The 23,341-nt window shown below is 38.9% G+C and overlaps 1 protein-coding gene and 1 long non-coding RNA gene across 2 annotated transcripts; one reads left to right on the forward strand and one right to left on the reverse strand.

The window, feature by feature from the left end:
- The first annotated feature begins 85 nt into the window (after positions 1 to 85).
- On the forward strand, positions 86 to 21,825 carry LOC130096828 (tyrosine-protein kinase JAK1-like). The gene is made up of 23 exons (XM_056263521.1): positions 86 to 265; positions 350 to 473; positions 872 to 1,004; positions 1,096 to 1,247; positions 1,906 to 2,245; positions 2,428 to 2,613; positions 2,713 to 2,870; positions 9,037 to 9,151; positions 9,542 to 9,737; positions 10,074 to 10,168; positions 10,929 to 11,072; positions 11,151 to 11,238; positions 11,346 to 11,473; positions 12,351 to 12,486; positions 13,987 to 14,138; positions 14,280 to 14,439; positions 14,771 to 14,865; positions 15,717 to 15,900; positions 16,084 to 16,208; positions 19,660 to 19,832; positions 20,311 to 20,428; positions 20,962 to 21,072; positions 21,216 to 21,825. The coding sequence occupies exons 1-23, from the start codon at positions 142 to 144 to the stop codon at positions 21,318 to 21,320; spliced, it is 3,342 nt and encodes a 1,113-aa protein (XP_056119496.1). The 5' UTR covers positions 86 to 141; the 3' UTR covers positions 21,321 to 21,825.
- Positions 21,640 to 22,242, reverse strand: LOC130096849 (uncharacterized). Its single transcript, XR_008808230.1, has 2 exons — positions 22,084 to 22,242; positions 21,640 to 22,000 (listed from the first exon to the last, which is right to left on the reverse strand). It is a non-coding gene; the product is annotated as an uncharacterized LOC130096849 (long non-coding RNA).
- Between the last annotated feature and the right edge of the window lie 1,099 nt (positions 22,243 to 23,341).

Below are 23,341 nucleotides of genomic sequence, written 5' to 3' on the forward strand. Positions count from 1 at the left end.
TTGTTATACTGTGTGTATATATCTATATATATATATATATGACAGAATATCCTTTTTACTAAAGTGTTCTGTAATTTTTAGGTCTAGAAAATGCCCAGCACTTCATTAATATAGTGCTGAGCACTGCAGAAGAAGTCAGTCATGGCCTCGTCGATATTACAGGGGCTCGAGGTCCATTTTTACCTGCCAGAGAAACACCAGATTATTCATCTCTCAGGTAGATTCACAGCAGATGAACTGTGTATTGAAGCTGCTAAGAAGTTGGGTACGTTTTTCAGCCTTTGTACAACATGAACATTGTATTACGACAGAGAAATAAGACAAACTCACTGTTGTCTCATTGTTACAGGTATATCTCCTTTGTGTCACAGTTTTTTTGCCCTGTATGATGAATATAGCAAGCTCTGGTATCCGCCCAATTACTCCTTCAATATTGACGAGACAACCAGACTGAAGCTTTTCTATCGCATGAGGTATTCCTGTTCTTAGTATTTTCTCATCTAGTTTTCCTTCCCAGTTTAATGGAACTACGGGGGTGTGGCCTCCCTCTGTAAAACAAATGTAAATGAAAATTAACTTAACTCTAGAGTAGAGAAATTCCCCTAATTTCTTCATAATTTTGACTTTTAATCTCATACTTATGCTATAGTATGTCATACTTATGACTAGAATGTCATAATTTCCACTTTTTATCTCATAACCTCTTTTTTTTATCTAGCGTATCATAATTTTTATGAAAATAATCCATGAGGTGCCTGTTGCGTTCCCAAATGCTATTGCTGGCTGTCAGAGTATAGGCAATTAATGGGAAACACTGTACAGATATTTGAACTTTTCCCTATTTACATTATAACCACATTTTTTGGGGCAGGTTTTATTTTACGAACTGGCATGGGAACAGTAAGACATCTCCTGCAGTGTGCAGACACTCTCTTAAACGAGGGGCGGGGTCTACGGGCTCAGCTGTGCTGGATGCAGCTTCACTAACGTACCTTTACGCACAGGTACAGTGACAAAAACACTGGACAATGTTAAAGGACGGGTTGTTCAAGAAAGTTGTGGCTTCTCATTTTCATGTGTGTTTGTGTTTGACAGAGTCAGATTGACTTTCAGAGTGGTCTGGCACCGCTGCGTAGCGCTAGCAATGAGTATGACGTCCAGCAGATAGAAAATGAGTGTTTGGGTATGGCTGTGATGGCCATCTCCCATCATTCCATTGAAAAAGATCTTCCTGTCTGTGAATTTGAGTAAGAGCTTTTTATTTATTTTTATACCTTTTAAAGTATATTTCAAAAATATAAATCAATGTTTTTCTAAAATATATATTTTTTCATGACTGAGACACACACACACACACACGCATATATACACACACAGTATATGTGTGTGTGTGTGTGTGTGTGTGTTGGCTTTTATACAGTATACAACCATATTCATTTAAATGAATATGGGATGTGGTTATTTAATTAATAATTCAAATTAATATGGTAATTTAATTTGCTTTATTTGAAAAAACACAAAATAAAACTTAAAAAAAAAAACCGAAATAAAAGTTAAGTATATTTAAAAACAAACATACACAAATGTTATTAATGTATTATTGTTATTAAGTATGAATTATTAAGCCATTATTTGTTTTAGACAAATAATTAAACTAAATTAACAGTTGACTTTCATAGTTTTGATATATGTTTAGACTCTGGTCAGTATTTTTGGAAATGAATATCCTAATGAGCTTTGATTTCTGATCCCCTTTTACATGAGATGGAGATCACAATTATAAAGTTGAATCATCCCAAATTTCACCCACATGTGATCTAAGAAACGATTTTTAACATTAATGAGTCATTTTACAACTATTAAAGTGTATCTGTATCTTTCCATGTTACATTTGATCTTTGTCAGGTACAAAAATTACATTCCCTGGGTCCTATACCAGTCCATACGTCACAGGAACATTCTCACACGTCTTCGCATCTCCAACGTCTTTAAAGATTTCCTTGAGGAATTCAACAGGAATACTGTGGAAGGCAACAGGATCAGTACGCATGACCTGAAGGTCAAATACATGTTGACTTTAGAGACTCTAACTAAACACTTCGGCCAGGAGGTGTTTAAACCCTTTTCCCTTATCATACATGACAATGAGCAAATACTCACAGACTCCAGCTGTGCTGCTGGTGTTGACCACAAAGTCCTGGTGTCTGGCACCTCTGGCATTCACTGGTGTAAAGTCCGCTCTGTGGTAAGAAGTCCGTAGTACAAATAATATCCACATAATAATATAATTTAATAAAACAAGAACAACTTAATGACTTCTGAATTGTAGTGTAGGTGCTAAAGTTTAACACTTTGGTTTAGGGCTTTGTTGAAATATCTCTTGACAATAAGTTTCCGTTTTGACAATTTCAAATATTTGTTTCCAAGACCTGTTCAGATCTGTGGACCAATAAGAAGAGACATAAATCAAAGAGAGACCGTAAGAAAAGTAAAGAAGCATCATATGATCCAGGAGAGGATAGATGGACACTCTTTTCAGACTTTAATGAGATAACGCATCTTGTCATCAAAGGCTGCGTGGTTACCATCCACAAACAAGACAACAAAAGCATGGTAGGCTCACTGTGAGATCTGCAATCTGTCAGTTTTGGTTAATTTAGGACAAGTCATAAACTTCATAAACCCTTTTTTTATGTTCTTGATTTTCCCAAGGAGCTGACGTTGGCGTCCCACGAGGAGGCGCTGTCCTTTGCCAGTCTCGTAGATGGATACTTTAGGCTCACAGTAGATGCACATCATTTCCTCTGCAGGGATATTGCTCCTGTCTCATTGGAAATTAACCTACAAGATGGCTGCCATGGTCCAATCAAGTTAGTACATTCACTCATCATGTTTAAAGAAATAGTTCACCCAAAAATAAAAATTAACTCATGTTGTTCCAAACCCGTATGGCTTTCTTGATTTTTTTTTACGCACAGGTAAAAGTCGGACGGTAATCAGGGTTTTGAATCCGAAAAATAGCTTTTTTTGAGGAACAGACCAAAATTTTATTCAGTATTCACCAATAAACTATCCCTAACTAACTAATTTCTGGTGTTATTTATTGTGATTGTTTGGGGCATTCTACAGCCCTTCATTAAACCTTTCAACACAGAATCCACTTAGATTGCTTTTTATCAATGCACAAATCATACAAACAGATTAATACTATCTGTTCCTAAATTTTGATTGGGTGGGCAAGGAAGACGTTTGGGTGGGCTCAGCCCCCACCCCTGTCCATGCCTAGAACCGGCCCTGCTCATGAAACCTCCATTTGTCAGGGGTGTGTCCCCTGTGGTGACTGGCAGGGTATATTTATATCCTTGGCAATATTACCTTTAAGGTATTCTTTAAATACCAGGTGTAGCCAGGATTTCTGGCCCTAGGGGAAAGAGTCACAACGACCGTTGGGGCGTACTTCTAGGACGGGGAACTGTGACTCAGAATCAGTTCCGTGGAAGTCATGTAGAAGACTTATGTTAGCCATTATGGCAAAGTTTTCAACTTTGATACTATTATTAAGAAATGTTTTTTTGAGCACCAAATCATCCTATTAGAAAGATTTCTGAACAAGACACTGAAGGCTGAAACCATGCTGAGAAGATACTGAAAATTCACAGACATAAATTACATTTTAATATATTTTAAAACCGAAAACCGTTCACAATATTACTGTTTGTTCTATATTTTTCGAACAAATAAATGTATCTCTGGTGAGCATAAGAGACTTTCACTAACTTTTTACTAACTTCAAACATTTCAATAACTTCAAACATTTCAATAGTAACCGAATTTAACTCTTAAACGAATTACGAATTGTCTTGTCTACAACACAGAAGCGCTCCGCAGTTTCACTACGTGAACTATCTCGAGGCCCACAAAGAAGGAAATGAATAGTTGAATAAGGTCGTTATTTTTGTTTGTTTTTTACGCACAAAAAGTATTCTTTTTGTACATTGTACATCCACTCATTGCGAGATTTTCTTTGCTGAGGTCGGTGTGGTTGCAAAATGACATTAGACTCTAGGAGAGCAGCACCTGCCTCACTTCCACTTCCGTCCGCCATTGCACCAAAAAAATCTGGCCAAAAAAACATTCATGGATAGACCAGGGCCGTCGCCAGAACATATAGAATGGGGGGGGGGGCATTTCATTTTTATGGGGGGGCACACTTTTTCAGAAACTGCTAATCTACTGGGATTTTCACGCACAACCACCTCTAGGGTTTACAGAGAATGGTCCGAAAAAGAAAAAACATCCAGTGAGCGGCAGTTCTGTGGGCGGAAATGCCTTGTTGATGCCAGAGGTCAGAGGAGAATGGCCAGACTGGTTCGAGCTGATAGAAGGGCAACAGTGACTGAAATAACCACTCGTTACAACCGAGGTATGCAGCAAAGCATTTGTGAAGCCACAACACGCACAACCTTGAGGCGGATGGGCTACAACAGCAGAAGACTCCACCGGGTACCACTCATCTCCACTACAAATAGGAAAAAGAGGCTACAATTTGCAAGAGCTCACCAAAATTGAACAGTTGAAGACTGGAAAAATGTTGCCTGGTCTGATGAGTCTCGATTTCTGTTGAGACATTCAGATGTTAGAGTCAGAATTTGGCGTAAACAGAATGAGAACATGGAACCATCATGCCTTGTTACCACTGTGCAGGCTGGTGGTGGTGGTGTAATGGTGTGGGGATGTTTTCCTGGCACACTTTAGGCCCCTTAGTGCCAATTGGGCATCGTTTAAATGCCACGGCCTACCTGAGCATTGTTTCTGACCATGTCCATCCCTTTATGGCCACCATGTACCCATCCTCTGATGGCTACTTCCACCATGTCACAAAGCTCTAATCATTTCAAATTGGTTTCTTGAACATGACAATGAGTTCACTGTACTAAAATGGCCTCCACAGTCACCAGATCTCAACCCAATAGAGCAGGGGTGGGCAACAGTTTTAGTCTGAGGGCCACAGTTACTTTGGCAAAGTAAACGGAGGGCCACACTTTGGACAATTGCAATTAAACATATACATGATTAAATATTTATTTTTGCTATAGGCCTGTCTGACCTGCTACTCTAAGGTTACAATAACTTGATTTACTTTCCTACACTACCCTTCACATTGTTCAACTGTCATTCACACCAGCTGTAGCTATTCAAGATAGAAAACTATTAACAAAACTGCAAATGTATGTGTGCAGGTTACATTAACATACAGACTTCCAGTGTTGGGAAGGATACTTTCAAAACGTATTTCGTTACAGAATACATGCCCAAAAATGCAATTTGTAACGCATTCCATTATATTACTCAATCTGAGTAACGTATTCTGAATACTTGACTTACTTCCACATTGAATTGCCTTTCATAAGTATAAGAATGCGGCCATCAAATCATGCTTACTAAACAGGCCGCTCATGTAACATAAGGGTGGCGCTGCCAATAAAGCACCTGAAAGCTGTCACAAAGAACCGGCAAAAGTAATGATTAGGAATATGTAAAATATAGCAAGGAGATATTTTAATTGTTTATTAATAAATAAGTGTTTTCTTTGTCATTGTCGGCTAAGATGAAGTTGACGATGCTGACTCGCGATCTTCGCAGTAGTGAACGCGCCAGAGAGAAATGCACATTTCATACAGATTACATAAGCAGAGAGCAGTCTGTAGTCTGTTTTCTTTCGTTTTGAATCGTTCTGTTTAAAAGTAGACATGTGAAGCAAGTAGGCTACCTTATATGCTGAGTTTCGGTTCATTTATGAGACACGCTCCAGTTCACGCGTCGGCGCCTCTGTTTCTGATTATCTATCGTCTGCTATATTTACAACTTATTTATTAAATCCAGGCAATTGGTTGATGAAACATTGATTAAAATTAAGATACAATTAATACAAAACGAAATTCACGTTAAAGAAAGGTTTTGTGCTTTCTGTTTGATGTCTCTGTGAAAGTTTTAAAGCATCTTTTAGTGCCGCTTCAGAGCGGTCGCGTCCGTAACGGAGAACACATCCGTAACATTGTTTTTCCTCATAAATGCGAACACGAAAAATAAAATAAAATGAATATTTTATGTTCTGGGGAGACTGAGAGACAACCCTTCTTCATCCGGTGGGTAGTATTACTTTGGTTTGCGCAGTGTAATTCACAGAATCACTAAAACATATTTTGCCACCTAAAAGTTAAAGATTGTTTTGTGTTCAACTACCGGTAGTTTTGTGTGGTGTAGTGTAGGTCTACGTATTTTAACGTCAAATAATAGCCTACTAATAGTATTTTGAAGATTGAAGATCTGGATGGGAAGGATAACGGAGTTGGAAGGGGTGTGTTGTGATTCTGCCTTCTCACACCGCGACACAGGTTCGTTGATCTGAGTGTCGCGATTTCGGTTTCATATTGCATATCGCATATCGTTACAGCCCTGGTAGCTAGCTGATACAACTAAAAAATAGCAAGGTGACCAGTAAAACTACAGTAGACGAGTGAGACGACTACCCCTGGCTAATAAAAAAAAGTACTTTAGATGCTTCTTCTTTAGGTTGGAGGTGGAGTCTATGGACACTGAAAGGAGGTTACACTGCACAGTTATATTTCGTTCTCCCTATAATGTGAAATGCTGTTTGGATTTCCAATATAGAAACGCATTCAGGATCGCAGTTCAGATAAAGGCGGCGTGTGTTTCATCCAAATTGCGAGTGCATTGCGGGGGCCGGATTGAAGCTCTATGCGGGCCGGATCCGGCCCCCGGGCCGTATATTGCCCATGTATGCAATAGAGCATCTTTGGGATGTGGTGGAACGGGAGATTCGCATCATGGATGTGCAGCCGACAAATCTGCGGCAACTGTGTGATGCCATCATGTCAATATGGACCAAACTCCCTGAGGAATGCTTCCAGCACCTTGTTGAATCTATGCCACGAAGAATTGAGGCAGTTCTGAAGGCAAAAGGGGGTCCAACCCGTTACTAGCATGGGGTACCTAATAAAGTGGCCGGTGAGTGTATAACGAGAGGATTTGCGCGCGCATAGATCTAATCCACTCACCGCTCAAAACACTGGAGTTTCGCCAATATTCATTTATTACAGAGAAAACCGATCCTACACCAGCATTTATGGACAGATTTTCCCTCTAAAAGCAATCAAGTATATGGAAGCTTGTGTAAGGGGTATACAGTCAAAGACCCAGAACCAGATATGAAGAATGAAGACCCGGAGTCATAATTATAAAAAATTAAAGAAAAGTTTTACTGAAGATAGTTTGCATTTTCATCAGCAGAAGTCAGCTTCAAGACTCACACAGGAGTTCGTAGGCCGCCCCCCTTACAGTTACAAAGATCACAGCAGTTATACCATTTCCAAGGTCTAAGCTACGTCATTGCTTGCAGGTTGAATGATTATCATTGGCTAAGAAACATTAAGAGCCTAAACAATTTAACACATGTGAGGAGATAGGGGTGCCTATCGCCATTAGTCAAGATAGTTGTCGTCCACTCATTAGATTTAGGTCTGTGGTGGCCTCGCAGGTTCGAGAAGGGCGCCGGGTTGTCTGGTCCGAACGTCCAGAACCTACATAGAATGTCATACGCACACACACAAATAACAGACACTAGCAAATAACAGCTCCCATCAAGGCTGAAGAGAGTCTGAGCTCCTTATTATCAGTTAAGTATACCAAAACATAATGCTAAAACATTCACTCGTTTGGGAGAAAAACAGATAACTGGCATTTACTCCCAAGGAAGGAAATATACTGGAAAGAATACATTTTAATACAACAATTAAAGTTTGATAGTAACGCTCAATATAGCTTGACCATATGTCCAGCGAAGGATCATATGTGTCCACGCTGCCTGTAGGACCCTCTAACCTTTCTACTGATCCCAGAGAAAGAGACAAACGGCCTTGTGGGTTACGTGGCCTTCGTGTCCTGCGTGTACTACGTGCAATCTCAAAGTAAGATTGGAATGCACCTAAAAGAAACTGGTTATTTACATCACATGCATTTAAGAAAATATAATTTCACAAGCACAAAGAATATAAAAATTATTATGTGATAATGAATATATTTGATTATTGATTTTTATAAAGGAAGTATATAACCATTCAAAAGGATATATGATTATAGATGTATTTGAAGAGGCAAGGGATTTTGACCAACCCTTCACTTGTTTTCGCCACGGACTAAATTTTTTTAAAAGATAATTGCGACTTTTTTCCTCACAATTCTCACATGGATTTCTCACAATTCCGAGTTTATCTCACAATTCTGACTTTATGACACGCAAATGCGACTGTATTTCACGCAACTCTGACTTTATAACTTGCCATTTTGATTTTATATCACGCAATTCTGAGAAAAATTTCCTTTATTTTATATATGTGGAAACAGTAGGCTGTTTTTAGCAGGTAAATGAATATGAAAATTCGACAACACGCGCTCCGACTAATTTCCAATTCATATTTCTGAAGACAATGTGTTATTTCAAATTAGAGATTAGTGCCTGTGTGCTAAATGCTGCATGACGACATTTCGTTATGGAATAAGTGAATGCGTTTTTTTGCTCTCAATAGTAGGCTAAGTTTGCTGAATGACCCCTAAGTTTTCACTGCCCCCTAATGCCCCCCCTTGGCGACGGGCCTGGGATAGACTTTCATCTCTTCAGCAGGTTGTACCGTTATTTAATGCGTTTTGGGATTGTTCTGCTGACGAAACAGCAAAAATGTCTTTCCAAGAAATTTCAGTAGACAAAAAACTCCAGACAATATGAGCTGTAATAAGTGATCTAAGAGCTTTATACAGCTGATGCCATTGAAAACACAGTTAGTCTATCCCTCACAGCCTCGCTTTCATACCTGTCATGGCGCTGCTCTGAATCTGTAGCTCTTATTAAATTGCACAGCATGTTCATCAGCATCTACAGATGTAATCAATAATCAAATGACAGAGAAGAATGTCTTTGGACAGCAGATGTAATGGTATCTTATTTTTTGTACCCCTCAGTAATGAATATGCCATCCATAAACTCAAGCAGGAAGGTTATGAGGAGGGCATGTACCTGCTGCGCTGGAGTACTCATGACTACGATCATATTTTCCTGACTGTCATATGCAATGAGGTATACACGGTTACTGTACTTTACTGTTTCAGTAAAAGTTGTGTATGTCAAGCAAATGTAGAATAAAGGCCAATTCACACTGCACCGACAGACGGCACTGCGACGGGTAACACACTGATCCGACAAACTCTCAGTCGGAGCTTGTTTTCGGCAATTGAACTCGCTGAATCAGCGTTTGTAGGTCTTGGAATGCCTGAGAAGTGAGGTGCTGTAATCGGGTGACTGTCGCTGTTGGTCTGCGATTGTCGGTGCAGTGTGAATTGGTCTTTGTGTGAATTGGCCTTTATGTGAATTGGCCTTTAAGGAAACATACCTTAAATATGAAAATAAGTTTGCGTAATAAGATATTGAACTGAAGTTGAAAGGTCAAAACTGACCCTTTTCTTTTAGAGGGATTGTTATGGCAGCATCACCAAAGCCTTCAAGAACTTCCAGATTGAAGTGAGCGCACAGGGCTTCCTCCTGACTGGGACAGATGTTGTGAAACCCACTCTGAGAGAGCTGACGGACCACCTGTCTAGCCAGTGTCTCTCTACAGACCAAACCAGCTTAAGACTTGAGCATGGCTGTCCACCCCAACCAAGAGGTACTGGAGCTTCCCTCCAACAGTGATACTGCAGAAGTAGATAGCCAGAGGTTTATAATGTTTGTCTTCTTAACGGAATCATTTAAAGAGGACTTTATATATGTTTTTACATGTTCAACTTTCTTTAGTGTGTAATGTTGCTGTTTGAGCATGAAAAAGGAAGTTATTCTCTATATCAGTAAGCACTGTTTCTGAACTCCCCAGAAACGCCTCGATTGTAGTCTTGGGTTTTCTTCTGAGAATGAAGTAACCATTCGTAACAGGGTGACTAAAATCATCCTTATGACTTGAAATATTGCAAAAACATAAAATAATCTTCCATTCGCTGCTTCACAGAGCAATCCAACCTCGTCCTGATGACCAGAAAAGATTCAGTGTCACACTCTTCATTAAGCACCTTCCATAGGATCTTCAAAGAGGACATTACCCAGGTTGGACATCAAAACTGTGTCTTTATGTACATGATATGAATAAAGTTAAATCTGTTTACTAGAAAACAAACAAATGTTCTTATAGTGAGAAGTTATTTCATGGTGCTGGAAGATCTGACCAAAGCGGGCCACTGTTGTTTGGATTATAGTAGTTGGTCTTAAACTGCCATTATGTTGCAGTGCCAAAAAAAACAAACAAAAACAAATCCACAACAAAACATCCATCAGCGGCCTAACCAGCTATATATATTTTTTTCTTCTTGAAGTTGGCATGAAATGGAAGTTACGATAGTCTTTTTTTCTTCTCTAATTGTGATGTATATCTGAGAGAAACATGTAGGGCAATTTTCTTGAAACCCCCCCCCCCCCCCCCCCCCCCCCCAAAAACGAATTTGTGTAAAATAATGACTTAATTTAAGCATAAATCTAAGCCATGTTAGTGGGATGTATGTTTAAAACCTGAAAAATACATGTAAGATGTGTTCTCTAAAAGCAAGTTTTACTTTACAGATCAAGTCAATTTGTATAGTTTTAAGGATGTTTATTTTTTACTGGAAAAAATAAATAAAAATACTGATTCAGAACATATTGCAGTCTTGAAGCTGGATAAACCAGGTTTACAATGTTCTACCAGTTCAGATCAGCTATTGTTTTCCAGATTAGATTGGGTTTTCCAATAGGGACGATTAGATAACTATCATCTGCCATGTAGAAATGGAAAGAAATGCTCTGTCTTATGAAGTTGATGCTTGTTAAACAGGACAAACACCTGGGTCAAGGCACTCGCACAAACATCTATGCTGGGTGGCTGAAGTTGAGAAATGAGGATGATGAGGGGGTTTTGGGCCTCCGGGTGGTGGATGTGGTTCTGAAGATGCTGGTAGCAGGACACAATTACATTTCTGTAAGTGACAACCCATCTTTTGATACATGAGTGAATAAGGGGCAATTGCTTTCACAAATACTTCTGTACATCTCTTAGGCCTTCCTGGACACAGTCAGTGTAATGCGACAGATATCCCATAAACACATGGTTCTGATGTTTGGCATATGCATGCACAGCATGGACGGTAAGTGTTCCCGCTCCACTGGACAAAAATGCAACAACTTATTCGTATTTTTAAAGTTAAAGGAATACTACAGATGATCTCACGTCTCATTGCTGTTGTTCTGCCAGTCATTATGGTGGAGGAGTTTGTTCAGTGCGGCCCTCTGGATCTGTTCATGAGAAGCCATCGCTCTGATCTCACGCCCCCCTGGAAGTTCCAAGTTGCGGAGCAGCTTTCCAGTGTCCTCAGTTATTTGGTACAAAATTTAAGTTTGAACTTGACCTTGTTTCACCCTAGTTTACATTCTGTGGAATATTTCAAAGCTATGGGTCAATAATTGAATGACTCTAAATGATGTACACATCTTAAATATTTATAGAAAATAGATTTTTTAGAACACATTTAGAGATCATGTTTAGATTAGTTCCCAATTATTTTATATTAGCTTTATTTTTGTGTATTTTCAGGTTTCATTTTCATTTTATTTGAGATTTCTTTTATTTTCTGATGTGCTTTTGTTTGTCAATTACTCAATTATATTAGGTTTTTTTATATATATATATATATATATTTCTATCTAGCTTTAATTTCAGTTTTAGTGTTAGTAATTTTAGTTTAGTTTTTAAGGTGTACACATCTTAAAAAAAAAAAAAAAAAAAAGAAAAGTGTTAAATGTATTTTTCAAGGTAAACCGGTAAAGTTTTAGTGACAGCCCTGGTTAATAATAATAATAAAAAAAAAAATCCCAAAGAAACAATAATGCATGATTATGCCACACTGTTTGACAATACATTTTAGCCTTTTGACACCCTTTTTTTTATTTGCAATCACTAGACAGTTACACTACCTAGATATTTTCCTTTGAGATAGTAAAAATATCACATTTATTAATTTTAATTCAGAAATGTAAAACCTGCTTATCAAGCGTGTATTCAAGTCATTGTCTGTATGACTGTAACTATTAATGAGTCACAATAATAACATGTGACAATTATAAACTATATTTCCCAGTGGATGATTTGATGTCCTGCTTTACCCATAGAGGTCTTAATAGTAATATCATTTGTAAATAAATAATTTAAAACTCTCTAGTGGAATCTTTGGGACAGAAAGTCTTATTTTCTCTCTTTCAGGAGGATAAGAAGCTTGTCCACGGCTATGTCTGCGCTAAAAACATCCTGTTGAAGCTGGATGGTCTAAAAGGACAGGGTGGTCCTTTCATTAAACTGAGTGATCCTGGACTGCCCATTTCCGTGCTCAGCCGAAGGGGTAACACACGCTCATGCACACTCGTCCAGAATAAATGTTTTAAAACTTTTTTAATGGTAGTGTGCCTAATGAAAAAAAAAAATATATATATATATTATTTTTTTTTCATTTTATTTTTTATTTTTTTTTCACTTGACTGTAACAATGTTGCTTGCTTGGTTTCTTTTTCTGTCAAGTGAAAAAAATATATATATATATATATATATATATATATATATATATATATTTTTTTTTCACTTGACTGTAACAATGTTGCTTGCTTGGTTTCTTTTTCTGTGTCATTTTTAAATGTGCTTATAATAAGAACAATAATGTATATAGTTGGAAAATAATATTTACATTTTTGAATATATTTTGACTTCTCAACTTCACTGTTTTGTAATGTCATTGTAGCGAGGCAAAGGTAAATCAGTGTAATGGTGTTGACTAAGTGTCATTGACAGTTTCTGACAGAGCCCATAGCCTTTATCCAGAACGTCACATGAACAAACACAAAAACAGGTCTCGTTGCATCGGCTTGTTAGAGAAAGTGTTAATGACAGTTTGAACTGACAGCGATATCTATGGACTTTTAAAGGGTTAGTTCACACAAAATTAAAAAATTGTCATCAATTACTCACCCTCATGTCGTCCCAAACCCGCAAGACTTTCATTCATCTTCGAAACACAAATAAAGTTCTTTTCGATGAAATCTGAGAGCTTTCTGTCTCTCCATTGACAGCTACTCAACTACCACTTTGACGCATCAGAAAGTTCATAAAGAGATCGTAAAACGAATCCATATGAATTTACCAAAGAGGTTCATTCTCGTGTTACGCAGCACGTTTGAGCTTCAGCAAGAACCAATGAGGTTTGTTCTTGCACATCAAGCAAGTACGGTTGAGCTTGTGTTTATGTTCGCTGATCAATATTTATGTGAATAAAAGCCTGAATTCAATCTGTTCATCGTATAAAGCGATCGTGTCTCTTCATAACATTTTGACTAAACCGCTAATTCATATGGATTAGTTTTACGATCTATTTATAAACTTTTTAAAACTTAAAAGTGGTAGTTGTGTAGCTGTCAATGGAGGGACAGAATTTTCTCAGGTTTCATTAAAAATATATATTTATTTGTGTTCTGAAGAAGAACGCAAGTGTTGCAGGTTTGGAACGTCACAAGGCTGAGTAAATGATGACAACATTTTCATTTAGGGGTAAACTAACCCTAAGGTAATATGCTAACCTAGCTAGTTCTTAATATTGTTGCCGTTTTATTCGATTTAAATATCTAAAAGTAGAAGGAAAATATAAAATATTTTAGATATCAACCTGTATATGCGATGGACTCATCTTTGCTCACTGCTCTGAAGGTATCTTGAGTAAAACGGCTCTATATATAATGAAGCACATATAAAAGACCTGAAACCGGAAGCAGTGCGACCTGTTTTACACAATACAGAAGTTTGTTGTGCATGACCCCCATTTTGCATTACTAACATTCATTGTGCCTGTGGACAGAGTGTGTTGAAAGGATCCCCTGGATCGCCCCGGAGTGTGTTAATAACCCCAAAGCACTGAGCGTTGCAGCAGACAAATGGGGGTTTGGGACCTCACTGTGGGAGATTTGCTACAATGGCGAGGTGCCTCTGTCTGAGAAGAAACTCTCAGAGGTGCTTGACTCTTTCGAATACGTTTCTACATTTATACTTGAATAAAGCAGCTGTTGTTTTATTGTAATTGAAAACCATGTTTTGTCATTTGCTTCTTAAACGATATTGTTTTTAATCTAACATCTATGTGTACATGAACAGAAAGAGCGATTCTATGAGGTGTGCGGTACTCTGGTCACTCCCAGCATCAGTGAACTGGCTGATCTGATCTCCCAGTGCATGAACTATGACCCCCGGAAGAGGCCGTTTTTCAGAGCCATAGCGAGAGAGCTGGGCCGCATCAAAGAGCAGCGAGAGCAGGGTATCTGTCACATAATATCATACTATGACTAACACAGATACTAGTCTTTAACTCTATTTTAGCCAATGGATATTTTAAAGAATTTTTGGTGTCATCAAGTGCATAAAATATTTTATATTTCACCCGACAACCAAAAACTTTATTTTTTTATTTTTTATTAAAATAGCATCGTCATTCTAGTTTAAAACCCTCTTTTAAAAATCTAATTTTCATTACTGTTATTTGGGGGAAAGTTATTATTTACATTTTAAAATACAACTGGAAGTATACATCATGTTAGTATTTGCTGTACTGAATATAATTTAATTAACTTTTTATGTTTTATCTACAGAACTTCCCATTATATCAGGGGTAATTCCTCCACAGGAGACTGATCCTGCAGATTTCAAGAGGAGATTCCTCAAGAAAATCCGAAAACTTGGAGAGGTACTGGACTTTTAGTAAAAAAAAAGTTTGGTCTAAATATTTGGACTTTTTTTCTAGAATTCTAGAACATGGAATTTTTAGAACACATTTTAATTCTGTGTAATTTTAGTATTATTTATATAATATTATAATATTTATTATTTTGAATTTTGCTTTCATTTTTATTTTTTTTAGTGTAGTATAGAATTTATATAATTGTTTTATAGGAATACTATATAAATACCTTTTAGAATTTTGAACTAGGGATTCTAATTGGGAATCTGGACCAAGTTAAAGGGATAGTTCACTTTGAAATAAATTTTTGGTATGTTTTATCTTACCTCAAGGGCATCCAAGATGTAGGTGTCTTTGTTTCCGTAGTAGTTTCAATTTTGATATTTTTAGGTCAAACCGTTCTTGTCTGTCAGTCATATAATGCAGGTCTATGGTCACCACCTCAAAGAGCATGCACAGAGAAGTCCAAATTAAACATGATTTAATGACTCGTAAATGTAAGTACACATTGATGGCCTAAGACACGAAACAAGCGGTTTGTGTGAGAAAACGAACAGTATTTATATCGTTTTTACCTCTTGTAACGCACAGACCGAAGCGCCGGCGCCCTCAGATCACTTGGACGTGGCTGTGTTTACAAGAGGTAAAAACGATATAAATACTGTTCGTTTTCTCACACAAACCGCTCGTTTGGTGTCTTAGGCCATCAATGTGTACTTACATTTACGAGTCATTAAATCATGTTTAATTTGGACTTCTCTGTGCATGCTCATCCCTCCTAAATCTCATAATCCCCTTGGAATAACGTGTCCTTGAATCATTACCTGTTTATATCGTTCTTTATAAATCTTGTCCAGGGTAACTTTGGGACGGTGGAACTGTGTCTGTATGATCCTAATGGAGATCAGACAGGTGAGCTGGTGGCCGTCAAATCTCTGAAAACACAGAATGAGAGCAACAACCTGAGAAAAGAAATCAACACCATCAGAAACCTTTACCATGAAAACATCGTCAAATACAAAGGCATCTGCAATGAAGAAGGCAAGTCGTAAACACGCCTTCACACACATGGCTCTGTTTACACAGTGTTTACATCCGTGTATAATCTTGATGGCTTACACCTTAATGAAAAAGATTATATACCTGTTACAAAAGATAATATTGCCCAGTTATATATAAACTCGCTGTATTACTTATCGCTTGCGGTTAATGTGTGTCACTCAGGAGGAAAGAACATCAGGCTCATTATGGAGTATTTGCCCGCTGGCAGTCTGAAAGAATACCTGCCGAATAACAAATCCGACATCACACAGAAGAGACTGCTGCTTTATGCTCTTCAGATATGTCAGGTAATATAGCCAACACGGTTACTTTTAAAAGTAATGTGATACAATATTGTGATACTCCCTAAAAAAGTAACTAATTGCGCTACTTAGGGTGTATTCACACCAGGAAAGTCCGATAGTTCACTTGCTTTGGTCCGGACCAAATACATTTTTTTTTTTTTTTTTTTGGTACGGTTCGCTTTCACACTGCTCTTTTTGCAAGTGAAAAAGGTCGTCCATTCATTGGACAAGGATTCTCAAGTAGGGAAATCAGGAAGTGCAAAAAAGGCTCAGCATGGAGATATTTCGTACTGCAATATTTGTTATTTTACTACTTGTGTGTTATTCTGTACAAACGCAATATGAAGAAACTGCACAGAAGACAGATAAGGTATAAAGTTTTCATTCATAGAGAGGGGCTATGTTCACACATTCAAATAATGAGATTCTTATTGTATAACAAGTGCTGTCAATGTTAACGCTGCGATTAAGTTTGTCCAGTTTAACGCAGCATCATCCTTGTATATCGTTACATTATATGAACTGCAAAAGCTTTTTTTGCATCTATGCGCGATTAGACTAAAGAGAACGCTCTGTATGTGAATGTCCTGATGCACACACTCATTCATTCATTCCATTCCAATGATGCACACACGACGCGCAGAAAGACGCGCAACAGTATCGTGTGGCCAGACAGCGCGCTGGAATGGAATTCTCTTTCGCACTTGAACAACAATTACACAAACCATTATGCCAAAATCTCCGACTACGGAAGCCTGTTAACTCAAAGGCGCAGTGCTTTCGTGCAATTGGGTCGGTCATGTTCACACCGTAAACGAACCGTACCAGAGTTCGTTTGGAACCGAGACCACCTCTTCAGCTGGGTCTCGGTTCGGTTGTTTGGTCCGCACCCGAGTTCGATTGCTGTATTCACACCTGCCCAAAAGGTCCGCACCAAGGGGGGAAACGAACTAGAGTTTGATTCAATCGAACCAAACAAGGCAGGTGTGAATACACCCTTAGTTACTTTTTATGGAAAATATTGTCACGTTACTTTTTCTCACCTGGCTGTGATTATCTCGTTTAATACAGAACACATAATTTATTCAACAATATAGCCTAAATAACCCACCTTCATTTTCTTTTAAAAACATCATATAACTATAGTCTGACCACTTAGAATATTTCCCACTTTCCTCCACTTTATCAATTACTCGCCTGTTTTTTTACACTAAACAAGCTTTCAGATGCCACTTAGTTTGATATTTTGAATCCAATGCAATTACATTCAGATATATTTAATTGTGACTTACTGTAAGCAAGTATCTACATATTTTTCATGCCACACATCAGCAGAGATCACTATGAATAACAGTGTGACAGTTCACTAGACAGATGTAGTTTAAATATTGTGTACTGTTACACTTCCCTAGTCAAATGAAGCAACATATACTGGATTCTTACTGGAATTTCTATAAATATTTGGAAATGATTTTATAGAATTAATAGAACAATTAATTTTTTATAGAATTCACAGAACACATTTCAGTTCCCAGCCAGTGTTTTTAGTATTTATATAACTATTGTAAAGTGCCCGTGCAAAATCAGTTTTTGTGTGTTTTTAGTAATTGTTGGTTTGGTGTGTTTGAGTGCTCATTGTTACAATTACACAACTAAAGTTCAGTGACATTTTTATTTGTGCATGGTAGAAAGCAAATACTGATACTGACATAATGACAATGACATACAATAAATATGGAAAATTGAACTACACGATTCAGGGAGCAGACTACACAGTGAAGAAAACGCTACTTAAGCTCCGCTGCTTTCTTCGACCCTCTCTGTCTCTGGTCCTGCGCTGTGCTCACTCAGTGTGGGGGGAGTGGCCACTCAGTGTGCAGTGTGAGAGGGGGAGTGGCCACGCAGTGTGGAGGGGGAGTGGCCACTCAGTGTGCAGTGTGGAGGGGGAGTGGCCACTCAGTGTGCAGTGTGAGAGGGGGAGTGGCCACTCAGTGTGCAGTGTGAGAGGGGGAGTGGCCACTCAGTGTGCAGTGTGAGAGGGGGAGTGGCCACTCAGTGTGCAGTCTGAGAGGGAGAGTGGCCACTCAGTGAGCAGTGTGAGAGGGGGAGTGGCCTCTCAGTGTGTAGTGTGAGAGGGGGAGTGGCCACTCAGTGTGCAGTGTGAGAGGGGGAGTGGCCATCAGTGTGCAGTGTGAGAGGGGGAGTGGCCACTCAGTGTGCAGTGTGAGAGGGGGAGTGGCCACTCAGTGTGCAGTGTGAGAGGGGGAGTGGCCACTCAGTGAGCAGTGTGAGAGGGGGAGTGGCCACTCAGTGAGCAGTGTGAGAGGGGGAGTGGCCACTCAGTGTGCAGTGTGAGAGGGGGAGTGGCCACTCAGTGTGCAGTGTGAGAGGGGGAGTGGCCACTCAGTGAGCAGTGTGAGAGGGGGAGTGGCCACTCAGTGTGCAGTGTGAGAGGGGGAGTGGCCACTCAGTGAGCAGTGTGAGAGGGGGAGTGGCCACTCAGTGTGCAGTGTGAGAGGGGGAGTGGCCACTCAGTGTGCAGTGTGAGAGGGGGAGTGGCCACTCAGTGTGCAGTGTGAGAGGGGGAGTGGCCACTCAGTGTGCAGTGTGAGAGGGGGGAGTGGCCACTCAGTGTGCAGTGTGAGAGGGGGAGTGGCCACTCAGTGTGCAGTGTGAGAGGGGGAGTGGCCAGCGGCTAGAGCGGCAAAAGCCAATATGTGCTGCTTTTACCGATATATTTACCGATATCTTTTGCATTTCTAATCCAAACAAACTTGGCACTGCACTTTCTCGTGCCCGTACCAAGACACTTGTCAAGTTTGAAATCCATAGGACTAACGGTTCGAGAGATAACAGAGGCACACACACACACAGAGAAAGACGTTCCTGTAATTTATAGATGGATATAATATTCAGAAGTAAACACCGTAGCTGACTTACATATTCAGTTAACATCCACAAATGAATAAGCGCGACGATTCAGGGAGCAGGCTACACAGTGAACCCTGAAAAAACACTACGCTTGAGCAAACAGTTTGTGAATAGGCTTCTACAAATGATGGCCGTGAATAAAATATAATATTATTCAGAAGTAAACAGTGTAGCTGACTTAATGAGTGTTTTTATGTCAGAATATTTATTTTTAAACCACAACCTTCTAAGTGCTTCTTTTAACGATATATTTTGCATTTCTAATTCAAACAACGTCAAACTTGGCACTGCACTTACTCATGCCCGTAGCAAGACACCTATCAAGTTTGAAATCCATCGGACTAACGGTTCGAGAGATATGCAATTAACAGACAGACAGACGTTCCTGTAATTTATAGATAATTATAGTATTTATTAATATTTTGAATTAGCTTTTAATTTTATATTTTCAGTTTCCAATGTTATTTTAGTTTACAGGTATTCAGTATATTGTGGGTTTGACTGTTTCCTGTGTGTTCATCAGGGAATGGAGTACCTTGGATCTCAGAACTACATCCACAGGGATCTAGCAGCGAGGAACATCTTAGTGGAGAATAAATCACTTGTGAAGATCGGGGATTTTGGTCTGACTAAGAGCATCAAAGATGATAAGGATTATTACAAAGTGACAGAAGAACAGGACAGTCCTGTGTACTGGTAAAGCAGCACCCATTTCTGCTTAGATTGGACGTTATACAACTTTAAATATTTTAATCATGTAAATCACTGTATCAACTTGTTTTTAAATTTGTTGAATATTCCTATTAAGGAGGAATAGATAAATGTTTTCTGAAGAGTTCTCAGATTAGCCAATAATTTATACACTACCATTCAAAAGTTTAGTATCAGTAAGATGTTTACGGTAGTATGCTTATGCTCACCAAGGCTGCATTTATTTGATCAAAATACATTAATTTACTATACAATTATTTCCCAATGTTTTTGTTTTTAATGTTAACTATTTTAATGCATTTTTAAAAGTAATTTATTCCTTTGAACATTACTCCAGTCTTCAGTGTCACATGATCCTTCAGAAATCATTCTAGGATGCTGATTTGCTGCTAAAGAAACGTGATTCAGATATTGTTTAATTCCACAGCCGCTACCTTACACTGATTGTGCTTTGTGTGTGCAGGTATGCTCCAGAGTGTCTGATTAGTCGGAAGTTCTATAAGGCATCTGACGTTTGGTCATTTGGGGTCACCCTCTATGAAATTATGACCTACTGTGACCCAGAATGCAGCCCTCCACAGGTGAGCCGCCCCTGGACATTACAAACCTGATATTGACTTTATTGAATACTCCAGGTAACACAGTGACCCATTCACTGATTCCTGTTAAATGTTGCCAAAGTCCCTTTCAAGGAAAGTCTGTTCACTCGGCGGCCATATTTGCAACCTCTCCGGGCAGCTATTTCAAGCATCCAAGACCAAGTCCTATCTACTTGAATGCGGAAATCCTGAAATCTCAAATACTGCTTGCCAAACTCACATTTGAATCACATGTTTCAAATCAGCAACAAAATCTGACATGAACTATCTCATAAATGTTAATGGAAAAATGTTTCAAGCTAGACAGGCCAATGTGCATTTGCAGTCCTAAAATGCACCTCTCTCAGAACACTAACCGTTTCAATGGCAACCGGAGCTTCTAACAGCAGCTGCAATGACTTGATTGGCTTTTTTATTTAGAAGGCTGGACTTATTCCGGCCATATTGCATGTTGCGCTTTCTCCCACGTGTGCACCGTCTTTGTTTATCCAAATTCTTTGATGTGTCTCTGGTAGGTTTTCAAGAATAAGATTGGTCAGTCTCAAGGGCAGATGACTATGGCCAGACTGGTAGAAGCTCTTGAGAAAGGCTGGAGGATGCCACGCCCAGATTCATGCCCTGATATGGTAAGATATGGAGTTTAGTGTGGAGTCCCATAGACTTTAGTGTGGAGGGGTTGTTATTTGGTTCATTTGCGCACAAAATGAACTGATATTAAATGATACTGTATTGTGGCCAGATTCTTCAATATATGTCTCTGTGGCTGCAGGTGTACACTCAGATGCACAGGTGCTGGAGTCATGCCCCAGAAGACAGAGTGGACTTCGAGAGCCTGATTAAAGAGTTTACGTTTCTCTCTAGAGAAAAAATCTAACTTCCTTTCATCACATCAGGTTCACCTACAGAATTCAGATTCATTTGGTCATATTTTTCTATACATTTCATTTTCTTGTATTTTTCTATACCTTCCTCATTATAAGAACTATTTTGCACGTTACTTTCTCTTTAAATCGTTGTCAGTTAATCACCTACCTCCAAAACAGTTTATACAGTGTAATCTTACAGGTACTTGGCTAACAAAACAGCATACACTTAGCATTTAAGAATTAAGTTCTAAAAAGATTCATTTATAAAAACTAAACCAGTTATTTTATGAAAGGTAAAATGCAGAAGTGCCTTATTATCACAGGAGACATATTTGTTGTATTTTACTGTAATATCTATGACATAGATAGATAGAGAGAGGAGTGGATGAATATTGTCATAATTGTAAAAAAAAAAATGTTTTAAATAAAATGTTCCTTGATTTGAAATGTGTCCTAAAGACATTGTTTATTGTACTGTAAATCCAGTTCTGGTTTGAAAAAAAAAGTTTCTGATTTGTGTTTATAGGATCACGTTATATTATCTAAATTTGTGCTAAAGGTCATAGGTTATCCAATTCTTTCAAAGAGAGAGAATGAGTCCATTCCACCAGTTCGTCCATTTCTTGCTCCCAGTGTTCCCGCCCATCTGAACCCTGAGCAGGACCAGGAATCTGGGGGATCAGCGGTTCTAATGGGGTACACATTGCAGAAACTGAGGTGAGGTGGGATCTCCGAAAGGACACACACAGTCAGATCTACAGGACCAATCACCTGGAGCTCTGCACTGCATGTAGAGTCTTCTCATGCGTTCCACACGGCTGCGCTTCTTTGGAAGCTTCTGAACAGGGCTGCACATAATAACCGAAAACCTCAAATACTGTTCTGGTGTTCAGCATTAGAAGGGTGTTCCAATATTAAAAAAGTAAAGCCCATTATATCCACTCATTAAAATCAAGCATTGATAATGAGCAAGTATGTTTGTATGGAGTGCAGTTCTTTACTAGCCTGGCAAAACCCAGACAACTTCCGGCAAATTTAGATTTGCTCTGAAAGTTAGTCTGGCAAAGAGCTCATTCAAGCCCATTTCCAATCCGTCGAAATCGCGGCACCAATCAGAAACGTTGGGGCGGGCTTTACACGATGACGACAGCGCTGGGATTTTGAAGCAGATTTTGTAGCCTACATTACAAAGATGGATGCCGCCGTCGAACATCACTCGTTCGAATCAGCTATCGCGTCTGTTTTAAAGGGATACTCCACTTTTTTTGGAAATAGGCTCATTTTACAATTCCCCCAGAGTTAAACTGTTGAGTTTTACCGGTTTTGAATCCATTCAGCCGATCTCCGGTTCTGGCGGTACCACTTTTAGCATAGCTTAGCATACATCATTGAAATGGACAAGACCATTAGCATTTCTAAAAAAAAAAAATGACCAAAGAGTTTCGATTATTTTTTTCAGGCAGCGCCTGAAACACAACGGAACTATTTTCAGGCGCTGCGTCATATCATTACGCCTGCTGCTCTCATGGTACGGCAGTAAAGTTTCTTGATTATTACGCAGGAATGAGAGTATAGTTCCTAGCCATATCAGCCTAGAAAATCGCAACTTTACATTTTCCGTCGGTCTTAGTGCACGATGTAACTACAGAAGAGTCAAGTTTTAAATAGGAAAAATATCGAAACTCTTTGGTCTTTTTTTTTTTTTTTTTAAATGCTAATGGTCTTGTCCACTTCAATGATGTATGCTAAGCTATGCTAAAAGTGGTACCGCCAGAACCGGAGATCGGCTGAATGGATTCAAAAATGGTAAAACTCAACAGTTTAACTCTGGGGGAGTTGTAAAATGAGCCTATTTCCCAAAAAAGTGGAGTATCCCTTTAAGCGATTTGAAAGTTTCCTGTTTGTTAAAAACCGAGCAAAGAACAACACTCGGAGATGTTTCTACCGCTCTGCATACGTCATCTCCTTCATCGCTCTGGGGTGCGTTTCCCGAAAGCATCGTTAGCCAACTATGGTCGCAAGTTCCGTC

This window comes from Rhinichthys klamathensis, unplaced genomic scaffold (assembly GCF_029890125.1).
Source record: "Rhinichthys klamathensis goyatoka isolate OS25496 unplaced genomic scaffold, OSU_Roscu_1.1 h1tg000011l_1, whole genome shotgun sequence".
NCBI classification, from domain to species: domain Eukaryota; kingdom Metazoa; phylum Chordata; class Actinopteri; order Cypriniformes; family Leuciscidae; genus Rhinichthys; species Rhinichthys klamathensis.